Source organism: Hyperolius riggenbachi, chromosome 6 (genome assembly GCF_040937935.1).
Source record: "Hyperolius riggenbachi isolate aHypRig1 chromosome 6, aHypRig1.pri, whole genome shotgun sequence".
NCBI classification, from domain to species: domain Eukaryota; kingdom Metazoa; phylum Chordata; class Amphibia; order Anura; family Hyperoliidae; genus Hyperolius; species Hyperolius riggenbachi.
Window position 1 is genome coordinate 264,804,966 of NC_090651.1, and position 23,034 is coordinate 264,827,999.

At 43.1% G+C, this 23,034-nt stretch overlaps 1 protein-coding gene across 9 annotated transcripts in view; it reads left to right on the top strand.

Moving 5' to 3' along the window:
- TTC12 (tetratricopeptide repeat domain 12) overlaps nt 1-23,034 on the top strand; it is a 308,494-nt gene that overhangs the window by 191,334 nt on the left and 94,126 nt on the right. For all 9 annotated transcript variants that reach the window (XR_011022127.1, XR_011022128.1, XM_068240772.1 and 6 more), the window contains exons 13-14: nt 965-1,133; nt 16,802-16,894. Coding sequence is in view for 7 of the 9 variants with exons in the window: in XM_068240772.1 (XP_068096873.1) it covers nt 965-1,133; nt 16,802-16,894 (262 nt within the window). In the remaining 2 variants the exon portion in view is untranslated. The remainder of the gene's footprint in view (nt 1-964; nt 1,134-16,801; nt 16,895-23,034) is intronic.

Consider the following 23,034-nt stretch of genomic DNA (forward strand, 5'->3'; position numbering starts at 1 on the left):
AGTTTAAAAGTTTTTACTGTTTCATTGTCTATGCTCAATGACACATGCATTGAAGTATGCCGGAAAGCAAATCTATGAAATGGACCCTTTTTATCTCTTTCCTGCCCTCAGATGCCATTAACTGACAGGAAAGTGTTTTATGGCTGTAATTACTTATCAGCGAGGGTTATGTTACAGTCTGACCCAGTCTGACCCGGCCCTGACCCAGACAGAAACTGTCACTTGCATACCTGATGTTTAACTCTTTCAGGTAGAGAAAGAAAAAAAGGAACACAGCATAGGTTTTGTGTGCTGGGCACTGTACATACACATCATGTCCCATGTCACACCGGTTATCCTTTAAACAGAAAATCAATAGAAAAGTATGGAAGGTTTACAGCTTAGGTTTACATGCAATTCGCATTCTCAGCCCTCTCAATTCTGTTAGAGAGATCTTTAGCAAATGAGGTTCTGATTAAAAATGTCTTCAAAGTGATTTGCAGGATTAGACCACTTAAATAGAAATATTCCCTCGGTGGAACTTATCGTTGGTTCTAGATGCATTATCGAGATCACTTTTTGAACTGATTTCAGACATAGATATTAAACTATTGACTCTTAAGCTGTTATTGCTTTTTGCGGTTACGTCAGCAAAGAGGTTAGGCGCTCTTCAAGCTCTGTCAGTCAAAGACCCTTTCCACTCTCCTATGGTGTCCCATATGCTGGCAAGAAACACAGTTTCCGTTAGGTCTGACAGGTGTTTTTCAAAGGGATGTTTCTAGAGCTTTTTTTTTTATTTTAAGTTTTGAGCTATATTTATGTGATGGAAAGCGAAGGATGGCCAGAAGTAGAATAATATCAATTTATTTAACTGAAGAAGCAATGATAACTTTTCATTCACCATGCATTTGTTGAAATGTCTTATGTTTTAGTCAACTTATTATTATTAATATTATTATTATTACTTTTTCCTATTTCTATATAGAAGAGAACCGGCGTTTATTCATCAATCAAACCAATACAAGCGAGCATATCCTTGCATGCCTATCTTCAGAAAATCCTGATGTCCAGAGGATGACACTGGCCCTTCTGAAGACGTATTCATCTACTGAGGATGGAAGATTCCTACTTGTGAAACATCCAGACCTGTGCAAGTATGTGCATACAGTCTCACGATAACCTCTAATAACTATTTCAGAGATTTTCAAACGTTTTCTGTAAAAGGGAAGTTGCGACTCTGTGGTCTTCAATACCAACCTTGCAACCTTGCACTTTCTTTTTATTTAGCAAATTCTGTTATTTTTTTTTTTTTTTTTTTAAACACAGTGGGCTCAATTCTGAAAGCATTACCGCATTCAGTAATGCAAAAATACCACTGATTTTATCAAACTTCTAATTCTGGTAGCCTGTTATCACATGTAAAAGTGAAGTTACCAAGCAGTGAGCTAAATTACCGACTTATGAGGTAAAATCCTCCTTAAAAGTCAGTAAATGTGAATTCTGAAAGATAAGAGCGTTTGGTAGAACAAGCAAAAGTGGTTGCTTTTTAAGATCAGCTCTTACCTGCCATTAACTTCAATCATCCATGTGATAAGCAGTGTGGCTAGTGGGAGGAAGGAGGGGGAGAGAGTTTCCTTGTGTGGTTACTGGCTGATAAGGCTGCGCTTGGGGCCGTGAAGGCATGGCTCCTTCAAAGCAGTCTCCTGCTGGGCGCTGTAACTGTGGTCTGTCATTACACCCTTGCCCGCTGTGTGCTCCGGCTGATGCTCCGTGCTCCTGGCTAATCTTCCTGATAGGACTCGGAGACAGCTTAGCATGGAGGGGGATGGTGGAAGCCGGCTACTGCACAAAGCCGGCTACAGCACAGCGCAGCCCTTGTACTCAGCCCCGATGCCATCTGCCTGCACATTAGCCTTGATCAGTGAGCTGAGGAAGACAACTCCCTCCCTCACTCACCCACTCCCTCCCTCACTGCACAAATATGTGCGGAAAATTACCTCACTAGATGAAAGTTTTAAGAATACAGAGGAAAAATCAGAAATACTGAATGCGGTATTTCTCCTCATATTTGTTGTTTTTAACGAGTGGCCTTTCAGAATTGAACCCAATGTATTGCTTCAAGTTCCTCTATATTTTCAAAACAAGCTACTCTACTCCTACTTAGGTACAAGGGGTTAAAGTTGAGTAATTGCTATACTAATGGAATATTATTATTCTGAAATTACATAGAAAAAAACATTTGCCTCTCTTTATTTTGTCACATCTGGGAAGGTTAGACAAATAAGTGTTGACAGTCCATTAAAGAACTTTGTTTCATCAGTGATATGTGGCTATATATGTAGAATAATACATTGGGTGAGATATTCTAAGGTTGGAGAAAGGTAGACACAACTGTAAAATATAAAAGATCTAGAAAACCTGGGTTGGCATTTTCAAATGTCTACTGCTAGGTGGCAACACTTTTTAACTACAAATACAAATGATTTTGGTTTGTAATGCAGCTTTGGACTGGGCAACCCAAATACATTTAATGTTCATTATGATAGGTGCATGTTGCATGCAATTTGCATGTGAGCTGGACATTTTTGTATCCCATTGATCAGCTGTATTTGTAATAGTCATATGAGTCAATTTCAGTATAATATTCATCTCAATCCCATAAATACGTAGAAATTGTGAACTGCATCAAAGATTTGGAACTCAGCTCTTAATACCATTGTGTTGCAATTTTCAGAACAGCATCTCTAATCATAGGATTTTTTGTAACTTGAACCATATTCCATGCTATTTTATATCACTCAGCAATATCCAAAGACAAGTTCTGCCTCCTAGTCCAGCATGGTCTTGGGGCTGCCTAAACATTTTTAAAGAGACTCTGTAACAACATTTTCAGCCTCATTTCTTCTATCCTATAAGTTCCTATACCTGTTCTAATGTGGTCTGGATTACTGCAGCCTTTTCTAGTTGCACTGTCTTTGTAATACATCTAATATTCTTTTATTTGTCAAGCTTTGTTGAGCCAGAGAGGAATGCACTGCCACTGCTGTGATAGGGAGAAGTTATGCATGCCCCCTGCATGCCCCCTGAAGGCTCTGTGTGCTTTGTTTACTCCTCACAGACAAGTCTCTGAGGGGGAAGGGAGCTGCCTGTCACATGCCGAGAACTGTGAGAAATCCAGACTGGAGTACAGATAATTCACTATGTAATAAAAACTTGTAGTATATATATATATATATATATATATATATATATATATATATATATATACTACAAGTCCACTCCGCCCAAACCTGTCACCCATATACATGCTGGCACCCATGGTCTGCTAAGGACCAATAGGGCTCCTTGGAGCCCAAATACAAAGATGCTTTAGAGAGCTCTGAGCTATATAGCTCAGAGCTCTGTCGGGTGCAGGACGCTAAGTCCCGCCGGCTCTCGCTGCCCTCCCCGCCTCTCCCACATGTCACCTATATACATGCTGGCACCCATGGGTGCCAGCATGTATATGGGTGACAGGTGTGGGCGGAGTGGACGGCGGGAGCCGGCGGGGACTTAGCGTTAGTGTATGCGGCGGCCGGCGGGTGAGCGGCGAGTGACGTCGGGTGCGGTGGAGTTACAAAGTAACAAAGTTGTTACATTGTAACAACTTTGTTACATTGTAACTGATTAGTATATTTCCGAGGATATTGCGTGGGAACTGGCTTTTAAAGGGACAGGTAAGTATTAATGGTTAATTAAGAATGTGTTTGTGTGTTTATGTACTTTTAACTCTTAAAGGAAATGGGTAAGGGGTACAAGTTCCTCTATACTCCTTTCTCCTGGGGGGGGGGGGAGCATCTGGGGGACCCCTTTTTAAAGGGGACTCCCAGATGCCACCATGAAACCCCCCCCCCCCAGGAAATCGCGGCCTCCACCGCCCATCGGAGGTGGAGAAGAGCCCCTTGTCCTTGGATTGGACAAGGGCTCGGAGGGGGAGGGGAAAGCTTGGCTGCCCCTCCCCTTCCGAGACCCCCCAATCCATGGACCATGTGGGCTGGTATAGTCAGGGTGCGGAGCCCCACGCGGCCGGTGCTCCGCATTCTGGCTATCCCAGTCTGCATGGGGGACAAGGGGTTAAAGAGGTCTGGGAGGGGGGACCCCACGTCGTTTTTTTTTTATATTTCCCACACTCAGAACGAAGTAAGTAAAACTCTTCCCACTTGGGGGAATCTATAAAAATAAAACACTATTGTTACCTGTGCAAAAAAAAAACTGACATTTTCCGCATTTAAAAGACATTTTTGCCCTTGAAACTTAAAAATCGATTTTCTCAAAAACTATAAGGTCTTTTTGAAAAAAATGTTTTTCCTCTTATTCCCACTGATCCCCTTAATATACCCTGTGAATTTGGTGTTCCTAAATTTTAAGCAGGCTTTGCTATTAACCGTTAAAGTTGGCGGGTTTTTAAATGTATATATTTTTACTTTGAAACTTTAACATCGATTTTCTCAAAAACTATAAGGTCTTTTTGAAATTTTTTTTTCCTCTTATTCCTTCTGATCTCCTTAATATATTCTCCAAATTTGAGGCTCTTAGCACTTAATGGGGCTTTGCTATTAACCCTTAAAGTCGGCGGCTTTTTTATATTATACGGGAGCGTAATATTACGCGATTACGGCAGACTGTGTAATTTCAATGGGAGTTTACTGTCTTACGCGTAATTTGTTACGCGTAATAACGTAACCTACGGTCTACACGGAATTAATTACGCGTAATACCGTAACCTTACACGTAACGCTTACGGTGCATTTGTAGTGAATTACGATGCGTAATTACGCTAATGCGTAATTTCGGCCCAGCACTGGTAGCAATATTCTCTCAACCAGTGTGACAGTCATTTTCTTTATATAACCCTAGGGAAAGAGAAAATTATAAGAACAAATGTAAGTCAAAACCCTTGTTTAGGCCACCTGGATATAGACTACCTAACTTGTGAATCCTCATGACTTCACGGTGTTTTAACATCAAGACCCTGTCACCCCCACGTCTGGGTTTTGGTATTTGATCAATGATCATATATTTTAGATCCTCATCTCTATGACCCGCTTCCTTCCAGTGCTTTGCGACTGGCAGATAAGAACTCACTCCCCTGACAGAGCTCCTATGTTGTGAGATACGGTCCCGTACCTTTTGAGTAGTTTCTCCTAAGTAAAAAAGCCTGCAAGGGCAAGTCAACAAGTAAACAACATAGGAGCTCTGGCAGGTAAGGAAGTATTTGATCTTATATCCATCACCAAATGTGGACCCCTTAATCACATTAAGACATTCACTGCATGTGAGGCATGGGTATGACCCCAACCTTTTAGAACCCAGAAAAGTCTCAGTGTGTTTTTGTATTGGTGGGGTGTCAGCCCTCACCAATCTGCTCCCTAGAGTTTCATTCCTTCTATGTGCAGGAATTGGCGGTATTCGAAATTCCGGAATCTCAGGGTATGCACTGCCCAAAATGTGCCAATGTCTCTTAATACAAGACATCACTCTCCCCAGGAATCCATGAAATTGGCACACAAAGGGCAGGCGAAGACCCTCAGGTTCACTTTTCTTCTTACTACCCTGATCCTCGGACAGTAACATCTTGGCCTCTTCCTGGAGTAGTGTATCTGGACATCCACGTTTCGAGAGCTTAGCAACCATCTGCTGTCTTCTCATCTCAATCCTATTCGGATCTGAAACAATTCTCTCTACCCGGAGTAACTGACTCCTCACAATGGAACTGAAGACAGCAGGTGGATGGAAGCTCTCGAAACGTAGAAGTTGGTTGCGATCAGTTGTTTTTTTTGTAAAAATCAGATGTAAGGGTACCAGCCTGTTTTCTCATAGTGGTATCCAGGAAATGTATTTCCTCGCTATCGTGGGTAATCTCAAATTTAATGTTCGGATGAAATCGATTGAGTTCACCGTGAAATGTCATCAGGGATCTAATGTCGCCCCGCCATACGGCGAACACGTCGTCAATGAAGTGCCACCAAACACCACAGTGTCTGGAGAACGCCTCACTGATGTAAACGTGTGTGCTCTCAAAGTGGTGCATAAAAGCACTCGCAAAGGACGGAGCGGCATTGGATCCCATAGCTGTACCCCGTTGTTGGAGATAAATAACATCCTTAAACAAAAAGTAATTATTATCCAAAACAAAGTGGAATAGAGTTTCAAAAAAGCTCACTTGTGTCATACTGTACTCTCCACTGTTTCGGATCAAATCAATACACGCTTTGATACCCTCACTTTGGACGTATATAATGACGAAACGTCTCAACTTACTAACCACGTCTCTTCTGCAGAATCAATTTTCAATTTAGAAATTTTCTTAAGAAAGTCAGAAGTATCTCTGATGTATGATGGTATATTCTTTACCAGGGGTGACAAAACCTTGTCCAATAGTGTAGCACAGAGAGTAAAGACTGACCCGATGCCAGCCACTATTGGACGCCCAGGTGGTCTAGAGGCATGTTTATGCACATTTGGCAGAGTATATATAACCGGTGTAATCGGGTGAGGTACAAACAAATAATCAGACAAATCCCTAGTAATCACATTTGAATGTACTGCTTGATCTAATATGCTGCGTAATGCAGTTTTCAATTGAGGGGCGGGGTTCCCTGGTAGTTTCCTATATACACATGTATCGGCTAACTGCGACATGATTTCACTTTCATAGTCTTTAGTGTTCATGACTACCAGACCCTGCCCTTGTCAGCAGGTTTCAAAGTAATGTCCCTGCGTTGGCTCAAATTGTAAAGTGCAGTCTTTTCACCTAGGCTCAAATTATTGCCCACATGGTCCTTTTTTCTGGAATCAGGCAAACAATCAATGTTCCCAGTCACTTTCTCAATAAACATTTCCACCCTCTTAGGAAATACATTGAATTGTTTACTGTTCAACATAACAGATGTGGAAGATATAGTCACTCCAGGGCGTAATAAGAAATGAGCCTTAAGTCTATAGACATCTTGTTTAAGGGTGAAGGTGTCCATAAAGGACTTAGGAGCAAAACCAAGTCCCTTTTCAAGGACACATACCTCATCTTGCGACAGTTGGGCATCCGAGAGGTTCATTATGGCAGTCATCGTCTTTGGCTGTGTGTCACCCGACGTTCCGGTGGATCGTGTGGTGTTGGAGGTACTAAAACGACCTCTCCTGTGCTTCTGCCCGGCTCTGTGGTTGTAGTGCCTTTGCTGCGGCGTGATCGGTACCTGGATTGGCGTCGTCCCCGGCCTAAAAATCGGCCTGTCGATGGAGAGGAAGATCTGGAGGTTGGGATTGAGGAGGAGGTTGGTGCACATTCAGTGTGCGAGGCACGCCAGGTCCGCCCACCAGTTTGCCATGATGTAATTTCCTGTTGGGGCGTGTATATATATGACCATGCATTCATTTGTTACTTGGCATTGATAAAGGTCGGGGACGACCGAAACATTCTGCTGTTTGCACGTTTATTTGCTCTAAATAAAGAGAAGAGCTGTGTGCTGCAACTCCACGTGCTTATATATATATATATATATATATATATATATATATATATATTTATATATATATATATATATATGTATACATACACACAACCATCACTTCCTGGTTAGCGGTCATGTTTTTGTTTGTAAACACTGCCTAAAGCTGACGATTAAAAGCCAGGATCGCGGCGGGGAGCAGCGGAAACAGCAAAGCGGTTCCGAGCAGAACATAATGAATAGAATGATATGCTTTTTATAGGAAGAATTTGAGATTACAGATTCTCTTTAAGAGGTATAGAGGTATACTTTTATTTAGTGGTTAGAGGTAGTAAGACTGTTAGTCACCATTGACATTTCCTCCTGTCCAAAAAAGCTAAAGGAACCTCAGGGTGGCGTAGAAATGAAAGCTTGAGCTGCCTTGGAGAGCTTTAATGAAAAGTCTCCCTGTATCTATACCATAGACAGAGACTATACACCACGATTAGATGCAATTTACTGAGGTGCCGCAGGTATACAGGTATAAGGCCTGAAACTATGGGGATGTTATAAGGTTGGATAGAGGCAGATTCAAATTGTATCCAGGGCAAGGACATATTGAGTTTAAACCACAATAACATTTGTGAGAATCTCAATGCTAAAAGGTAGAGCCATAGATCATTAGATGGGCCCACACACCCCCCATAGTGGTGTTTCTGTACAAATAAGATTTACTCTGATTCTGATTTAAACAGGTTTATTACCCCCGATACATTTATCCATGAGCTATGAAAAAGCTTCTGAAATTTAAGAACAAATCAGCAACTAGAGTCGAGAGGGAATAGTTCTGAAGTAATATAATATTTTGGGCAATATTACCAGTTTAATGGCTGTAATCTTTCCCAGCCACAATATCTTATAATGTGCCCATTCTGATTAACCACTTGAGGACCACAGGGGTAAACCCCCTAAAGACCAGGCACATTTTTACTAAAATGGCCACTGCAGCTTTAAGGCCAAGCTGCAGGGCTGTGCAACACAGCACACGAGTGATTCCCCCCCCCCCCCCACACACACACACACACCAACAGAGCTCTCTGTTGGGGTCTGATTGCCCCCAAGTTGTTTATTTTTTTAAAATAAATATTTATATCTTTATTTTTATATTTTTTAACAATTTTTATATTTTATACAAGTCCCTCCCTCCCCCCAGCCGGCCAATCCTGGCGATTGGATGTCATAGGCTTCTGCCTATGAGAGCCAATCGCTCTCAAGTGCCCCAGGGGGACAGCCATGTCACATGGCTGTCCCCAGTACAGCGCTGCTGCTGATCGCAGCGCTGTACTAACAGAAAAGCGTCAATCACCGCTCGGAGACTGAAGGCGGGGCAGAGCTCCGCCCCCCAAGCAGGAGATCTGTGCGCAATCTCCTACAAACTGCAGCCCCAGGACTTGATGCCAAGGCAGTCCTGGGGCTGCTGCCGCGGCCACGCCTATTGGTAGTAGTTAAATCAGGGCCATATTTTAAAAGCAAACTTGCACTGAAACAGTAAGCTCATGAAAAAGCTACATTATGAGCTGCTTGACCATGCACCCTTGGTGCTCTGACTCTGTGATCACATTGGCTCACAATGATCACAGGGTCAGGAGCTAATGAAATAGGCTCCTCAGTGGCTCACGGAGTGCTGCTGTCACAGCGACAGCAAATCAATTGGGCTTCATCGATGGTAGAGCAGTGTGAGTGGCCAGAGAGCGACGGGTCCGTGCGTTGTGATGACAGTGAGCCCCGATTTTGTACCAGCAATCTCTGGTCCTTAAGGGTCCAGAGACTGCTGGTACTGAAGTGGTTAAAAAATGAAATTCACATTCCAGCAGCATTGCTTACCACTGCTTTGGCGTCAACGCAGGACTTTTAAAGCAGCATGTGATAATAAAGCTCTGTTGCCTAAATAGAATGCTAAGCTTCAACAGGACCAAGATGTTTTCTGTATCTCCAACCACCTCCATTGTTATAGAAAGCTAAGAGCAAGCAAATGCTTATCTCCAACTACTTTTCAAGGCTATTTTAAATGACTGCTTTTGAGCCACAGTAGATGTATCCAGCAGTGAGACGCTATAATTTGCTCTAGCGGGGACAGCAATGTATACCTGTATATATTATAACAGGGCCCATTCTTTTCATATGTCACATATTGCATTTGGAAGAAGACAGAAAAAAAAATGTTTTTATTTATGATTCAGAGTCATTTCTTAAACCAATAACAAAGGCTCCCAGCTGAGCCTGAGCGTGAGGCTCGGATTAGGCTTGTTCCAATAGCAGGCAGATGATACAGATCGCTGCAAAGCAAACACAAAAAAATAAGAAGGAATTGTAATGCTAATTAGTTATTAAAAGATATGAAAAGCTTGTTACAAGAATGCTGGAATAGTGCAAGCTATCCATGCGTATCCTAAGAGAAGAAACACATTTGTATTATCGACTTTGCATTACACTCATACAACATCAAACAAAGGCACCGAGATCTTGTCCCAAATATGCGACAAATAGCTTAAGTATGTGTCATATATTAATATTTATAAACATCTTTTTCTTTGTGTGGAACATAGTCAAACACTATTGAAAGTATCTTTTTTTTTTTTTTAACAATACATTCCTCATAATGAAATGTTTTCCTTTAACTCTATCGCTGTTCCAGTTTTGGACTTCTTTTGAATAGCAGATAGATGTTCACACAGTAAGACCTCATTCACATGTGTGGAGATCTTCATTGCTGTACCCTGCTGCACCTGTCCAAACTGCAGAGCAGGAAGAAGACTGGGATAATAATTACTAAACCAAGGGATTAAATGCATATAGGGTCGGTTTTAGATAAATTATAGTGGAATTAGCCCGATAGAAGCAATAGTTGTGTGGGGGATTTTCCACATTCGAACATTTGTATAGCACTTTTCTCCTGTCGGACCCAAAGCGCTCAAGAGCTGCAGCCAACTGGACATCCTCAAGAGGCCACCCTGCAGTGTTAGGGAGTCTTGCCTTGAACTCCTTACTGAATAGGTACTGACCCTAGCCAGAATTCAAACCCTGGTCTCCCATGTCTTAGGCAGTGCCTTTAACCAGTACATTATTCAGCCACTACACATGGTTATGTATACCAGGTTAGTTAGAGTGCCTAGTATTCTGCACTTCTGTGGTGAGCATGGTATTGCTATTCTGTGTAAGGGAATAGATGTGTGTGTTGGTCTCAATCCATCTCTACAGGGAAGTAGATGTTTTATTCTGCACTGACCATGTCAAGAAGCCTCTGAAAACCATCTGTTGTTGACTGGCTGGCATCAATATGACATACGAGAGGCTCAGGGAATATCTCTCTCAGTCTATCATCCTTCTGTAAAATGACTAGATGTTCCTTGACAACCCTTCTTAAGACCTTCAGATGTGAGATGAAAATGACAGCCAATGGGATCAAGCCCTCCTTCTGGTTCTGATTGTATTGCAAGATGTCAGTTCTGGGGATGATACTGGCTCTCTTGATTTGGACATACTGGTATTGGAGGACTCTATCTTTGTTTAATGAAGGTCCTTAGAGGTACTCCAGGTAGTTGTTCCTGTCTGCCATATCAGAATAGATCTAGTTTTACCTTATAACTTGGCTGTAATGATAGAATTCGTTATGTGTTTGGGATGGAAACTGTTATTCTTGAGGTATGTGGTTCAGTGTGTAGGTTTATGAAATATAGATATTTATGTTCTTCTCTCTAGGTACTGTATATGATGGAACCCAGAAAATTCACCTCAGGGCGAGAGGGACTTAACATTTCTGTAGAATTATGATAGTAGTCAGCTCGTCCATGTACACCAAGGAGGATTGCTCAGCCCTTGGAGCATCTTTTTACTTACTTTTTTTTTTTCAGAACATGTAGCTAGCACTTCGCTAGCTATGTCTTCTGTCTGATCGCCGCCGCTACCCGCCGATCCGCCGCGATGCGCCGCTAACACTGACTCCCTAACACTGCTGCTGCCTACTGAGTGCGCTCTTGTGGCTGCCTCGCAAGCGCTTTGAGTCCGACAGGAGAAAGGCGCTATACAAAAAAAGGAATTAATTAAAAAAAAGGAATTAATTAAAGGGGCTGTCCCCCCTGAAACGCCTAGCGCGGCCTGGCGAATCACCGCCAGGCTGCGCAATGGGAAGGGTCGGAGCTCCCCATGATGTCATGACGTCGATGACGTCATGTCCGATCATCACCATGGCGACGGGAGAGGCGACGATAGGAAGTCACGCTTCTCGCGGGATCTCGGACGCGTAAGTATGGCCGGCGGGGATTGGTAGGGTGGATGCGGACATGGACGGCATGGCGTACTGCTGTAGCTAGCAGTACGCTAGCTACAGCAAAGGAAAACTTTTTTTTAACAAAAACGGTAATGCGTACTTATGTACGCATTACCCATAACGCCAGGGAGGTTAATGCTATGATAATGTGGGGGTCACCCAAGTACCTCAGGTGGTGCTAATTGCGCAACACACACTACATAACAGCAGTTTGTACAGTACTGGTCATTTTACAGCTGCTTTATGCATTCATGTCTTTGGCCCATATGCAATTTACTTTTTCTCCTGAGTTTTCTCCTAGGTGATATTTTCACACGTTGTCATAAAATACCTTTTAAACCTCCAGCAAGCAACTAAATTCTCCAAATAATTTTGATAGTACTTTTTCGTCAACTTTTAGGTACTTTTTCAATTGTAAAATGCTGAAAAGTTATTTTAAAGAGAAGATGAAAATGATCTCCTAGGAGAAGACTTAGGAGAAAAAGTTAATTGCATATAAGCCTTTGGTCCATATGCAATTCCATTTTTCACCTGTGTTTTCTCTTAGGTGATATTTTGAAACTTGTTGATAAAATGACTTTTAAACCCCCAGCAAGCAAAATGCTCAAAATAGTTTTGATAATACTTTTTACTTACCTTTTGATACTTTTTCCATTGCAAAGTGCTAAAATATTATTTCAAATCGAAAATGAAATTTTTCTCGTTGGAGAAAACTCAGGTGAAAAAGTGAATTGCATATGGCCCTTTGTTCCTAAAGCAGAATATGCACTCTGGATGGAACTTGGCCAAGGTTACAAGTGTCCCCCAAGCTTGTTTTAAGATCCGGCGTGATAGATCCTCAAACAACAGTGACCCCCAAGTGCACTGTTTTCTCCATTACTCCCCCTGCTAGGGGCCACTTTAAGCATGCTCTGTGCCATTGTTTTTCATCCCACCCTGCAACTTCACCCCCTCCTCCCCCCCACCACCAGATCAAGAGTACCCATTGCTTTCTTATATCTGTTTCCCCACAGTGCCACCCACAGGATCAAGCTTTATCCTGGCAGGTGATATTAAGGGTGGTTGTATACACTTTAATAACATCATGCTAGCTGATACACACCTCCAAAACAACACAGAATTGTCTGTTCCATCCAAAGATAGACCTCCCGAAAAAGCATGTGATTATTTGATCAGATGACAGATTTACAGCACTCTGATTGGCTGTGTTAACTTCCTGCTTTAGCAAATCACGGCTTTACAAGTTTATCTCCAGATCCCACTAATCACATGATTCTGCATGAATTATAATGCACACAATTATCATTACTTATAGCTACAGGGAATATATTACGTCAAAAGTCTTCTACAGTGTACAGTCCATGTGCAGTTCCAGTGAGATCTGGCTGAGGAAAGACCGTGCAAAAGTAATGTTTACAAATGTTCTGTGAAACTTTTGTAATGCATGTGGAAGTTATTTTTTATTTTTACATAAAAGTGGATATTCACCTTTAACATTTCTCCCTTTAAAGGACAACTAAAGGGAGAAGAATATGGAAGCTGTCATATTTATTTCCTTGTAAACAATACCAGTTACCTGGCAGCCGTGTTGATCTATTTGGCTGCAGTAGTGTCTGAATAACACCAGAAACAAGCATGCAGCTAATCTTGTCAGATCTAACAATAATGTCAGAAACACCTGATCTGCTGCATGCTTGTTCAGGGTCTATGGCTAAGGCTGCTTACACACCAGGACGTTGCGTTTAGGGGACGTTATAGGGCACATAACGTGCCCCTAACGCAATGCCTGGTGGTGTTGGAGCAGGACGCTACCAAGAGTCGCGTTGCTCTGTCGGAGGCGCTGCGGAGAACACGTAAGCGAAGCTCTCCGCATCACGTGGTCCCGCCAGCCAATCAGCGGCCGCTCCAAAGAGTAAACACTGCAAGTGCAGTGAATATAAAGTAGCCATGTGCCTGGCTACGTAGCGGCCTCTCCCCGCCTCCTCTCCCCGCCTCCTCTCCGCCCCTAAAATAAAAAAACACCCGTACTGAGCATGTGCAAATAGTCTAACGCTGTCTAGGCTTAGCCGCGTATAAAGTACTGCATGCAGTACGTTGATCTTGACGTGAAGCGTTACTGTGTAACGCAACGTGGGCACTGTGAACAGCCCATTGATTTATCATTGCTGTGCGGTGGGGGTGCGTTACAGGCTGCTCTAACGTGCGCCTGTAACGTCCCACTGTGAAAGCAGCCTGAAAGTATTAGATGCAGAGGATCAGCAGGACAGCCAGGCAACTGTTGTTGTTTAAAAGGAAATAAATATGGCATCCTCCATATCCCTCTCACTTCAGTTGTCCTTTAAAGGGAACCAGAGAGGATGAGATATACATACCTGGGGCTTACTCCAGCCCCATACGCACGGATCGCTCCCACGCCGCCGTCCTCCGCTGCCTGGATCCGCCGCCACCGGGTCCCGTCATTGCCGCGAGTCGGCAAGTCGGCCGGCGGACGCGGCCAATTCTCCGCATCACAGGGTGCTCTCCCCATACAGATACGCATGTGGCTGCTTACTGCGCAGCCACATGCGTACATGTATGGAGGGAGCCCCTGTGATGCGGACAATTGGTCGCGTCAGCCGGAAGTGACGGGCCCGGTACCGGCGGATCCAGGAAGCTGAGGACGGCGGCGTGGGAGCGATTCAGGCTTATGGGGCTGGAAGAAGCCCCAGGTATGTATAAAATCTTTGCCCTTTTTCACCCCTCGTTCCTCTCTGGTTCCCTTTAAAGATATTATTCTTTTGATTATTATTTACTATTTATATAGTGCTGTCATCTTCCGCAGCGCTGTACAGGGTATATTGTCTTGTCCCATAGTAATATGTCTATGTGTGTATCATGTAGTGTATGTATCTAGTCTAGGGCCAATGTAGGGGGAAACCAATTAACTTGTCTGTCTGCTCTTGGGATATGGGAGGAAACTAGAGCACCCGGAGGAAACCCACGCGAGAACATACAAACTCCTTGCAGATCTTGACATGCTGGGATTCGAACTGGGGACCCAGTGCTAAGCACTACGCCTATGTCATGCCCAACAGACAGTCCTTTCCAAATATATATATATATATATATATATAATATTTATATTATATAAATAATAATTATAATTATATATTGGGATTCGAACTGGGGACCCAGTGCTAAGCACTACGCCTATGTCATGCCCAACAGACAGTCCTTTCCAAATATATATATATATATATATATATATATATATATATATATATATATATATATACAGTGGCTTGCAAAAGTATTCGGCCCCCTTGAAGTTCTCCAAATTTTTTCATTATACTGCCACAAGCATGAATCAATTTTATTGGAATTCTATGTGAAAGACCAATACAAAGTGGTGTACACGTGAGAAGTGGAACGAAAACCATACATGATTCCAAACATTTTTTTTTACAAATAAATAACTGCAAATTGGGGTGTGCGTAATTATTCAGCCCCGTTTGGTCTGAGTGCAGTCAGTTGCCCATAGACATTGCCTGATGAGTGCTAATGACTAAATAGAGTGCACCTGTGTGTAATCTAATGTCAGTACAAATACGGCTGCTCTGTGACGGCCTCAGAGGTTGTCTAAGATAATATTTGGAGCAACAACACCATGAAGTCCAAATAACACACCAGACAGGTCAGGGACAAAGTTATTGAGAAATGTAAAGCAGGTTTACTCTAAAAAAAATATTTCCAAAGCCTTGAACATACAAACAGAGCACTGTTCATGCGATCATTCAGAAATGGAAGGAGTATGGCACAACTGTAAGCCTACCAAGACAAGGCCGTCCACCTAAACTCACAGGCCAAACCAGGAGAGGGCATATCAGAAATGCAATCAAGAGGCCCATGGTGAGTCTGCATGAGCTGCAGAGATCTACAGCTAAGGTGGGGGAATCTGTCCATAGGACAACTATTAAAGCTGGCCTTTATGGAAGAGTGACAAGAGGAAAGCCATTGTTAACAGAAAAACAGCCCCGTTTGCAGTTTGCAACAAGCAATGTGGGGGACACCGCAAACATGTGGAAGAAGGTGCTCTGGTCAGATGAGACCAAAATGGAACTTTTTGGCCAAAATGCAAAATGCTTTGTGTGGCGGAAAACTAACACTGCACATCACTCTGAACACACCATCCCCACTGTCAAATAAGGTGGTGGCAGCATCATGCTCTGGGAGTGCTTCTCTTCAGTAGGGACAGGGAAGCTGGTCAGAGTTGATGGGAAGATGGATGGAGCCAAATACAGGGCAATCTTGGTAGAAAACCTCTTGGAGTTTGCAAAAGACTTGAGACTGGGGCGGAGGTTCACCTTCCAGCAGGACAACGCCCCTAAACATAAAACCAGGGCAACAATGAAATGATTTAAAACAAAACATATCGATGTGTTAGAATGGCCCAGTCAAAGTCCAGATCTAAATCCAATCAAGAATCTGTGGCAAGATCTGAAAACTGCTGTTCACAAACGCTGACCATCTAATCTAACTGAGCTGGAGCTGTTTTGCAAAGAGGAATGGGCAAGGATTTCAGTCTCTAGATGTGCAAAGCTGGTAGAGACATACCCTAAAAGACTGGCAGCTGTAATTGCAGCAAAAGGTGGTTCTACAAAGTATTGAATAATTACGCACACCCCACTTTGCAGTTATTTATTTGTAAAAAATGTTTGGAATCATGTATGATTTTCATTCCACTTCTCACGTTTGTATTGGTCTTTCAGGTGTTGTGGCAGTAATGTGACAAAATGTGGAAAACTTCAAGGGGGCCGAATACTTTTGCAAGCCACTATATATATATATATATATATATATATATATATATATATATATATATATATATATATATATATATATATATACTGGTTCTGAATGTGTTGTACGTAGTTAGAAAATATGTATTGCTGCTTTAGATTTGGATTATATGTGTACTTTACAAAATTGTAGCCATGCCGCTAAACATTACAAGTTCCAGTAAATTTGGCTGATATGTTTCTATGTTTTATAGGCTGTTCAAATGTCTTCTGAATTATGTGACACTGATGGACGGGACAGCAGGTGAAGCCATGGGCATTCTTTTCAGCCTGACCCAGGAGCAGAGGTAATATGCTTTATCATGGAATGTACTGAGAATAAACAGTGCTTAAACTATTGGAGAAGATTTAGACAAAATTGAGACAAGCTCCCTGAACCGCCTGACACATAAAAGCAGTCTGCAGAAAGGACAGATATCTTGCTGTTTTTATTTTCAGAAAATAGAAATGATGTGCAGCTATAACCGTTTCCTATAACAGCCCAGATTTATATCGACTGCACGCAACAGCAGTTCGGCAAAACCATTTCCCTGACTTTTCTATGGGAGCATATTTAAATCTCAACTTTACAACTGAGCTGTTATGTTTGCATCATTATGGATTTCCAACCTAAAGCTGCTGATAGGCAGCATAAAACAGTTGGGTGTGCAGACGTGATACGGCTGCTGGAGCTAGTTTGATCTGAAATGGGCATACTATTAGCACCAGCTGTCAGAGACAAACAGTGGTATACAGCAAGAGCTTCTAACCTCACTGATCAATTATCATTATTATCATTTTAACACACACACACACGCACACACACACACACACGCACGCAACGCACGCACACACACACACACACACACACACACACTCACACACTCACACACTCAAATCATAATATGCTACAAGTGCAAATGTGAAGGGTGAGAGAGGGAAAAAAAACAGAGACAACGGAAGTCCCGATGGTGCAGTAATTCACAACAAAATGCAATAAGGTAGCAAAAAATGGGGTACTCACAAAGGAAGGTTGCAGTCGGGCAACTAACCACTGTAGGCAGGTGGAGATGCACAAACCCGACTCCACTCAAGTGTCCAGCCCAGCTGGACCTGGCCACGCTCTGGGTAAAGGATAACCAAAAGGTCTAATAATGGCGAACCACCAAAGATCAATTAAAACACCCCTCAGGAGGAAGTTGGAAACACTCGGGGGGAAAGAGGTGCCCAAGAGTTAAAAGCAGTCAAAGGGGAAAACCCCCAAAAAAACAATTGAGGTGGCTTACTGTAAAGAAGTCACGTCGTTAATAAATAACGATTTTATTAAATGCACTCACAATGTGTTTTGTGGTCACTAGCCCACTTTCTCAGGCCGATGAATGCCTAGAAATTATCAAATGTAAGGCGCTTAGTGCTTAAAAAACTCCATAAATGTATGTACACACACATACAATAAATATCAGACAGAAGTAAGCCGACTTCTCCCCCCCTTCCTCTCCCCAGAGACGGAGATCAGCGGTAAGTGAGCCGTGATTGGAACAAGCAGGAAGGTGAGTTGCGCATACCAGGCTTCCCTGTGCTAGCTCTGCATAGAGGGGGGAGCATGGAGGGAAGCCCTGGGGAGAGGAAGGAAGGGTGAAGTCGGGCTCGCCTCCATGCTGCTGAGACTCAGTGTGGCAGCGGCTCCCCCCTCCACCATCACCATTATCATACTGACTGCACCTATACCTAGCTACCTATACCGAAGGCACCTATACTGAAAAAACCTATATCTAGCTGACCTATTCTGGCTGCACCTACACCTAGTACACCTAGCTACCTATACTGAAGGCATCGATACCTAGCTACCTATACTGAAGGCACATATACCTAGCTACCTATACTGAAGGCACATATACCTAGCTACCTATACTGAAGGTACCTATACCTAGCTACTTATACTGAAGGCACCTATACTGAGCTGACCTATACTGGCTGCACCTACACCTAGTACACCTAGCTACATATACGGAAGGCACCTATACCTAGCTACCTATACTGAAGGTACCTATTACTAGCTACCTATATTGAAGGCACCTATACCTAACTACCTATACTGGCTGCACCTATACCTACCTATACTGAAGGCACCTATACGTAGCTACCTATACTGGCAGCACCTATACCTAGCTAACCTATACTGGCAGCACCTATACCTAGCTAACCTATACTAGGAGCACCTATAGCTAGCTAGCTATACTGGGGGCAACTACAGCTGGCCAGTAGCTACCTATACTGGGGACAGCTATGCCTGGCTACCTATACTGGGTGCACTCATACCTGACTACCTATACTAGGGGCTTGTATGGGTTCTGTGAGTCTACAGCCCGGGGCGGGGGGTAATTTTTACAGCCTTGCCCTGCTTGCAGTGTAGCCTATAAACTGCCCTGTGCAAAATGGTGTTTCTTCCAAGGGGGTCAGCCTTGAAAGACGCACCAACATGCAAAACAGCCTTCAGGCTACTGTGCCCAGCACCCACTACCAGCACCCTCACTCCTAACAGTAGGAATATATTGCTTTAATGATTGCTGCATTGTATGTACATTATGCACCAAATGTCACTACTGGAATAAATGCTTGAATTTGCAGTGCCGGACTCTGCTTTCCTTTCTACTACTACAGTTGGCTGTTTAAAATGTACCCGAAACAGCACAGGGAAGGGGGGGGGGGGGGCTCAGATGGGACACATAGACATGTTCCCTGCTCCCTGACATGCTTCTGTGTCTTCCTTGCTCCACTCTCTGCTCCCCCCCCCCCCCCCCCATGCACTGTGCTGTCACCCACAGAAAACGCTGACAGACAGTTTCCCCTTGCAGGAAAGACACTCCTGCAAAACACCCCCTCTGCTAAGAACACCCCTCCACTAGCTGTCATTGGGCCTACACTGCCTCTTCCCCGCCCATTCCCCACCTCTCCCTCGCCACTCTGCTCTGTGATGGGACTTGTGGACATTTTTGTTTTGTAAACAAACTGAAACTTCTCAATTGCATGGAGCAGCAGTAATGTGTGCTACCTGCTAGCCTCCCGGATCAGGGAGTGTCGTTTTTTTTGTGTGTGTGTTATTTTACCGCCTTGGGTTCTCTTTAAGTTCCTGAGCATGCGGGGCATTTGTAAGTGATGGTAGCCACCTCCCCCCCAGGAGACTCAACACTCAATACATTGCCAATAGTTAGTGTATACTCTTTGCTCTCCCATTTTGCAAGTTGACGTTTAACACATGTGGCAACATCCTTACTGCTGGGGGGTGCATCTCTGTGGAAGGTTTGTTTACTCTTTGTTATGAAACCATTAGAAAAAATGCCAGGTCATCCAGAATGCTCTGTGAAGAGAATTCCACATAGCTAAACAGCCTAGGCTGCGACATCATTGGATGTGGAGGGCTACATACCAATTTAAAGCAAAATATAGATATAGGAAGTGTTTCTGATGCTGAAACCTAGGAAATTAATGTGGGAATCCTGAATAATTTACTACATTCTACTATATGTCACTATGGGGCCTCTTTAACACAGAGACCAAGTAAGAGCCTTGGATAATTACTGCATGGATGATTTCCCAAAGAATGAGATCAGCTGACTATCTGAATGACCACGTTATGTCATCAGGCAATTTCTTCTCCGCTGATGGCACAGGCATACAGTATTTAACCACCCTGGCGTTCTATTAAGATCGCCAGGGCAGCTGCATGAGGGTTTTTTTTAAATAAAAAAAAAAATATTTCATGCAGCCAACTGAAAGTTGGCTGCATGAAAGCCCACTAGATGGCGCTCCGGAGGCGTTCTTCTGATCGCCTCCGGCGCCCAGAATAAACAAGGAAGGCCGCAATGAGCGGCCTTCCTTGTTTTGCTTAGATCGTCGCCATAGCGACGAGCGGAGTGACGTCATGGACGTCAGCCGACGTCCTGACGTCTGCCGCCTCCGATCCAGCCCTTAGCGCTGGCCGGAACTATTTGTTCCGGCTGCGCAGGGCTCAGGCGGCTGGGGGGACCCTCTTTCGCCGCTGCTCGCGGCGGATCGCCGCAGAGCGGCGGCGATCGGGCAGCACACGCGGCTGGCAAAGTGCCGGCTGCGTGTGCTGCTCTTTATTTCATGTAAATCGGCCCAGCAGGGCCTGAGCGGCACCCTCTGGCGGTAATGGACGAGCTGAGCTCGTCCATACCGCTAAGGTGGTTAAAGATAATGCCAAAATAAAATTAATTGGGCTCAAACTGGGAAAGAGTGGTTCAGTTCAGGAAGCATGAGACATCGGCCACCACGGAGTCCAGACCTCAACCCCATTGACAATCTTTGGCATGTGCTGGAGAATTTTCCCAGAAGTCCAACTCTCCCTTCATCACTACAAGATATTGGTGAAAAATGAAATCAACTCTGGATGGAAATAAATGTTGTGACATTGCGGAAGCTCATTAAAATGCCACAGCGAATGTGTGCCGCAATCAAAGCTAAAGGCTATCCAACTAAGTTTTACATTTTATTGTGACCTTTTTTTTTTGTACAGGCAGTTTACATATGTTGTACATATAAGATGTGCATTTGTCCCAGGGTAAAATACACTGTGAATTATTTTTTTTTCCTCTGTTACTTGCTAATATTAATCCCATTGTACATTGACTAGTACATCCCCTTTGGGGGTTTTCAAAGTTTTTTTGTTTTTTTTTTTCTTTCAAAAGCACTGCCTGAAAAGAAACTATAGAAATATGCTGGCCAGTAACTGATGTGAGTACTATTGTGGCAGTTGTAATGTGCCCCTGCCCGTCCATTCAGGGAATGCTTTTGAAGGACACGTTGAAGAGAGTCACTGGTCTGAAACCTCTGCTAAATTTTCCTTTTTTAAGCCATTAGAATAAAACCATTACTGTAACTGCAGCTGACTCTGTGCATTTTACACTGAGATAAATGTGCATCATATGTTTATGTGGGTATTTTTGGGGGGACTCACTGTGGTGATGTAAAGGCTGTGATCAGTATTTAAAAGGGGAATGGTGAATGTTGACTATATCCTCTACATCACCATAAGATTTGAGCTTCCGGATTCCGCTCAAATTCCAATTTTTGAGCTTCTGATTAGAAATCAGCTTACTGCGGTGGAAATCGGAGTGTGGAAAGGGAAATTCCACAGAATACCGCATTATGGAGACTTGGAAATTTTAGGCCAATCACACACTCAGAAGTATTGGACCAATCAGAGAATGAGTATTCTACCATGGAAATCTGAATACTGCTGACATTTTAGGCCAAACACAAGACTTGGGAGATCCGTAAATGTGGAAGTGTACTAAGGTTGTCAATCAGAAACGCTGATTACGCACAATAGATTACACTCTCAAAAAAAAAAAATTTTTTTTACATAGAACTAACTTTATAAAACATTCCTCAGAAACTGGGAAGTCGGAAATCCGTGGAAAATGGAAAGACACTTATCGGAATGTGGAATTCAACATTTCAAGCCATCCCCTTTTAGTGTTGCTTATTCTTACTCTACCCTTTTTCTGAGTAGTTTGTGGCTCTTGAACTCGTCATGTCAGGAGCAGCAATATCATGAATACCGTCTACAGGAATTTCTCTAATGAGCAGGTCAAGTTGTAGTTTATATATTTTTTAATTATTTTTAAACAACCTGTTTCTTTAACCCGTTATTATCTTCAAATGACCTATTTAGCTTGAAGATGCTGCACTCATTTTAACCTCAACCGACAGAACTCAACCGACAGTTTTGCCTACATGTTGAGTGGCACAGGGAGCGTTTTATATGGTTACCTGTTGCGGACGCTTGACCGGCTTCCTCTCTTCATCCACCAGCAGAGATACACTCCCGACATCCTCTTCTGACTTCCAATCACATGTTATTACTCAGAGGATCATGTCAGCGGTGCAGCGCCACCCGGTGGTGGAAGAGGGGAAGTCAGAAGAGGATGTTGAGAGTGTATCGCCGCTGGTGGATGAAGAGAGGAAGCTGGTCTAGCATCCGGAACAGGTAACTATAAAAAAAAATCTCCCTGTGCCGCTCTGCATACCCTGCCAGGCTGGGGAAAGCACACTTCCCCAACAGCAAAAAAAATATGGTTCTGCGTCCAAATAAAGTTTTACCTTATTTGGCTGCTAACAGGTTAAACCATAATTATACAGTCATTTACAACCCAGGCTCTCCATAGAGTATATAGTCATTATATAACAATGTCTGTAAGAACTTTTCTTTTGTATTTGAAGCAAACTGAGAACAACAAATATCATTGTTCCATATGTATTAGTACTTTGCTTAACGTCTCTAATCTTATCTAAATGTCTCAGCATCGTATTGCTGTAATGAGTTAGCAGGCTGTTTTTCTTCTAAGGCTCTTGCCAAGTATTTACCAGTTTATAAAAGATGTTATAGCCTGTAATGTGAAATTTCTCCTCAGGTGAGTATATA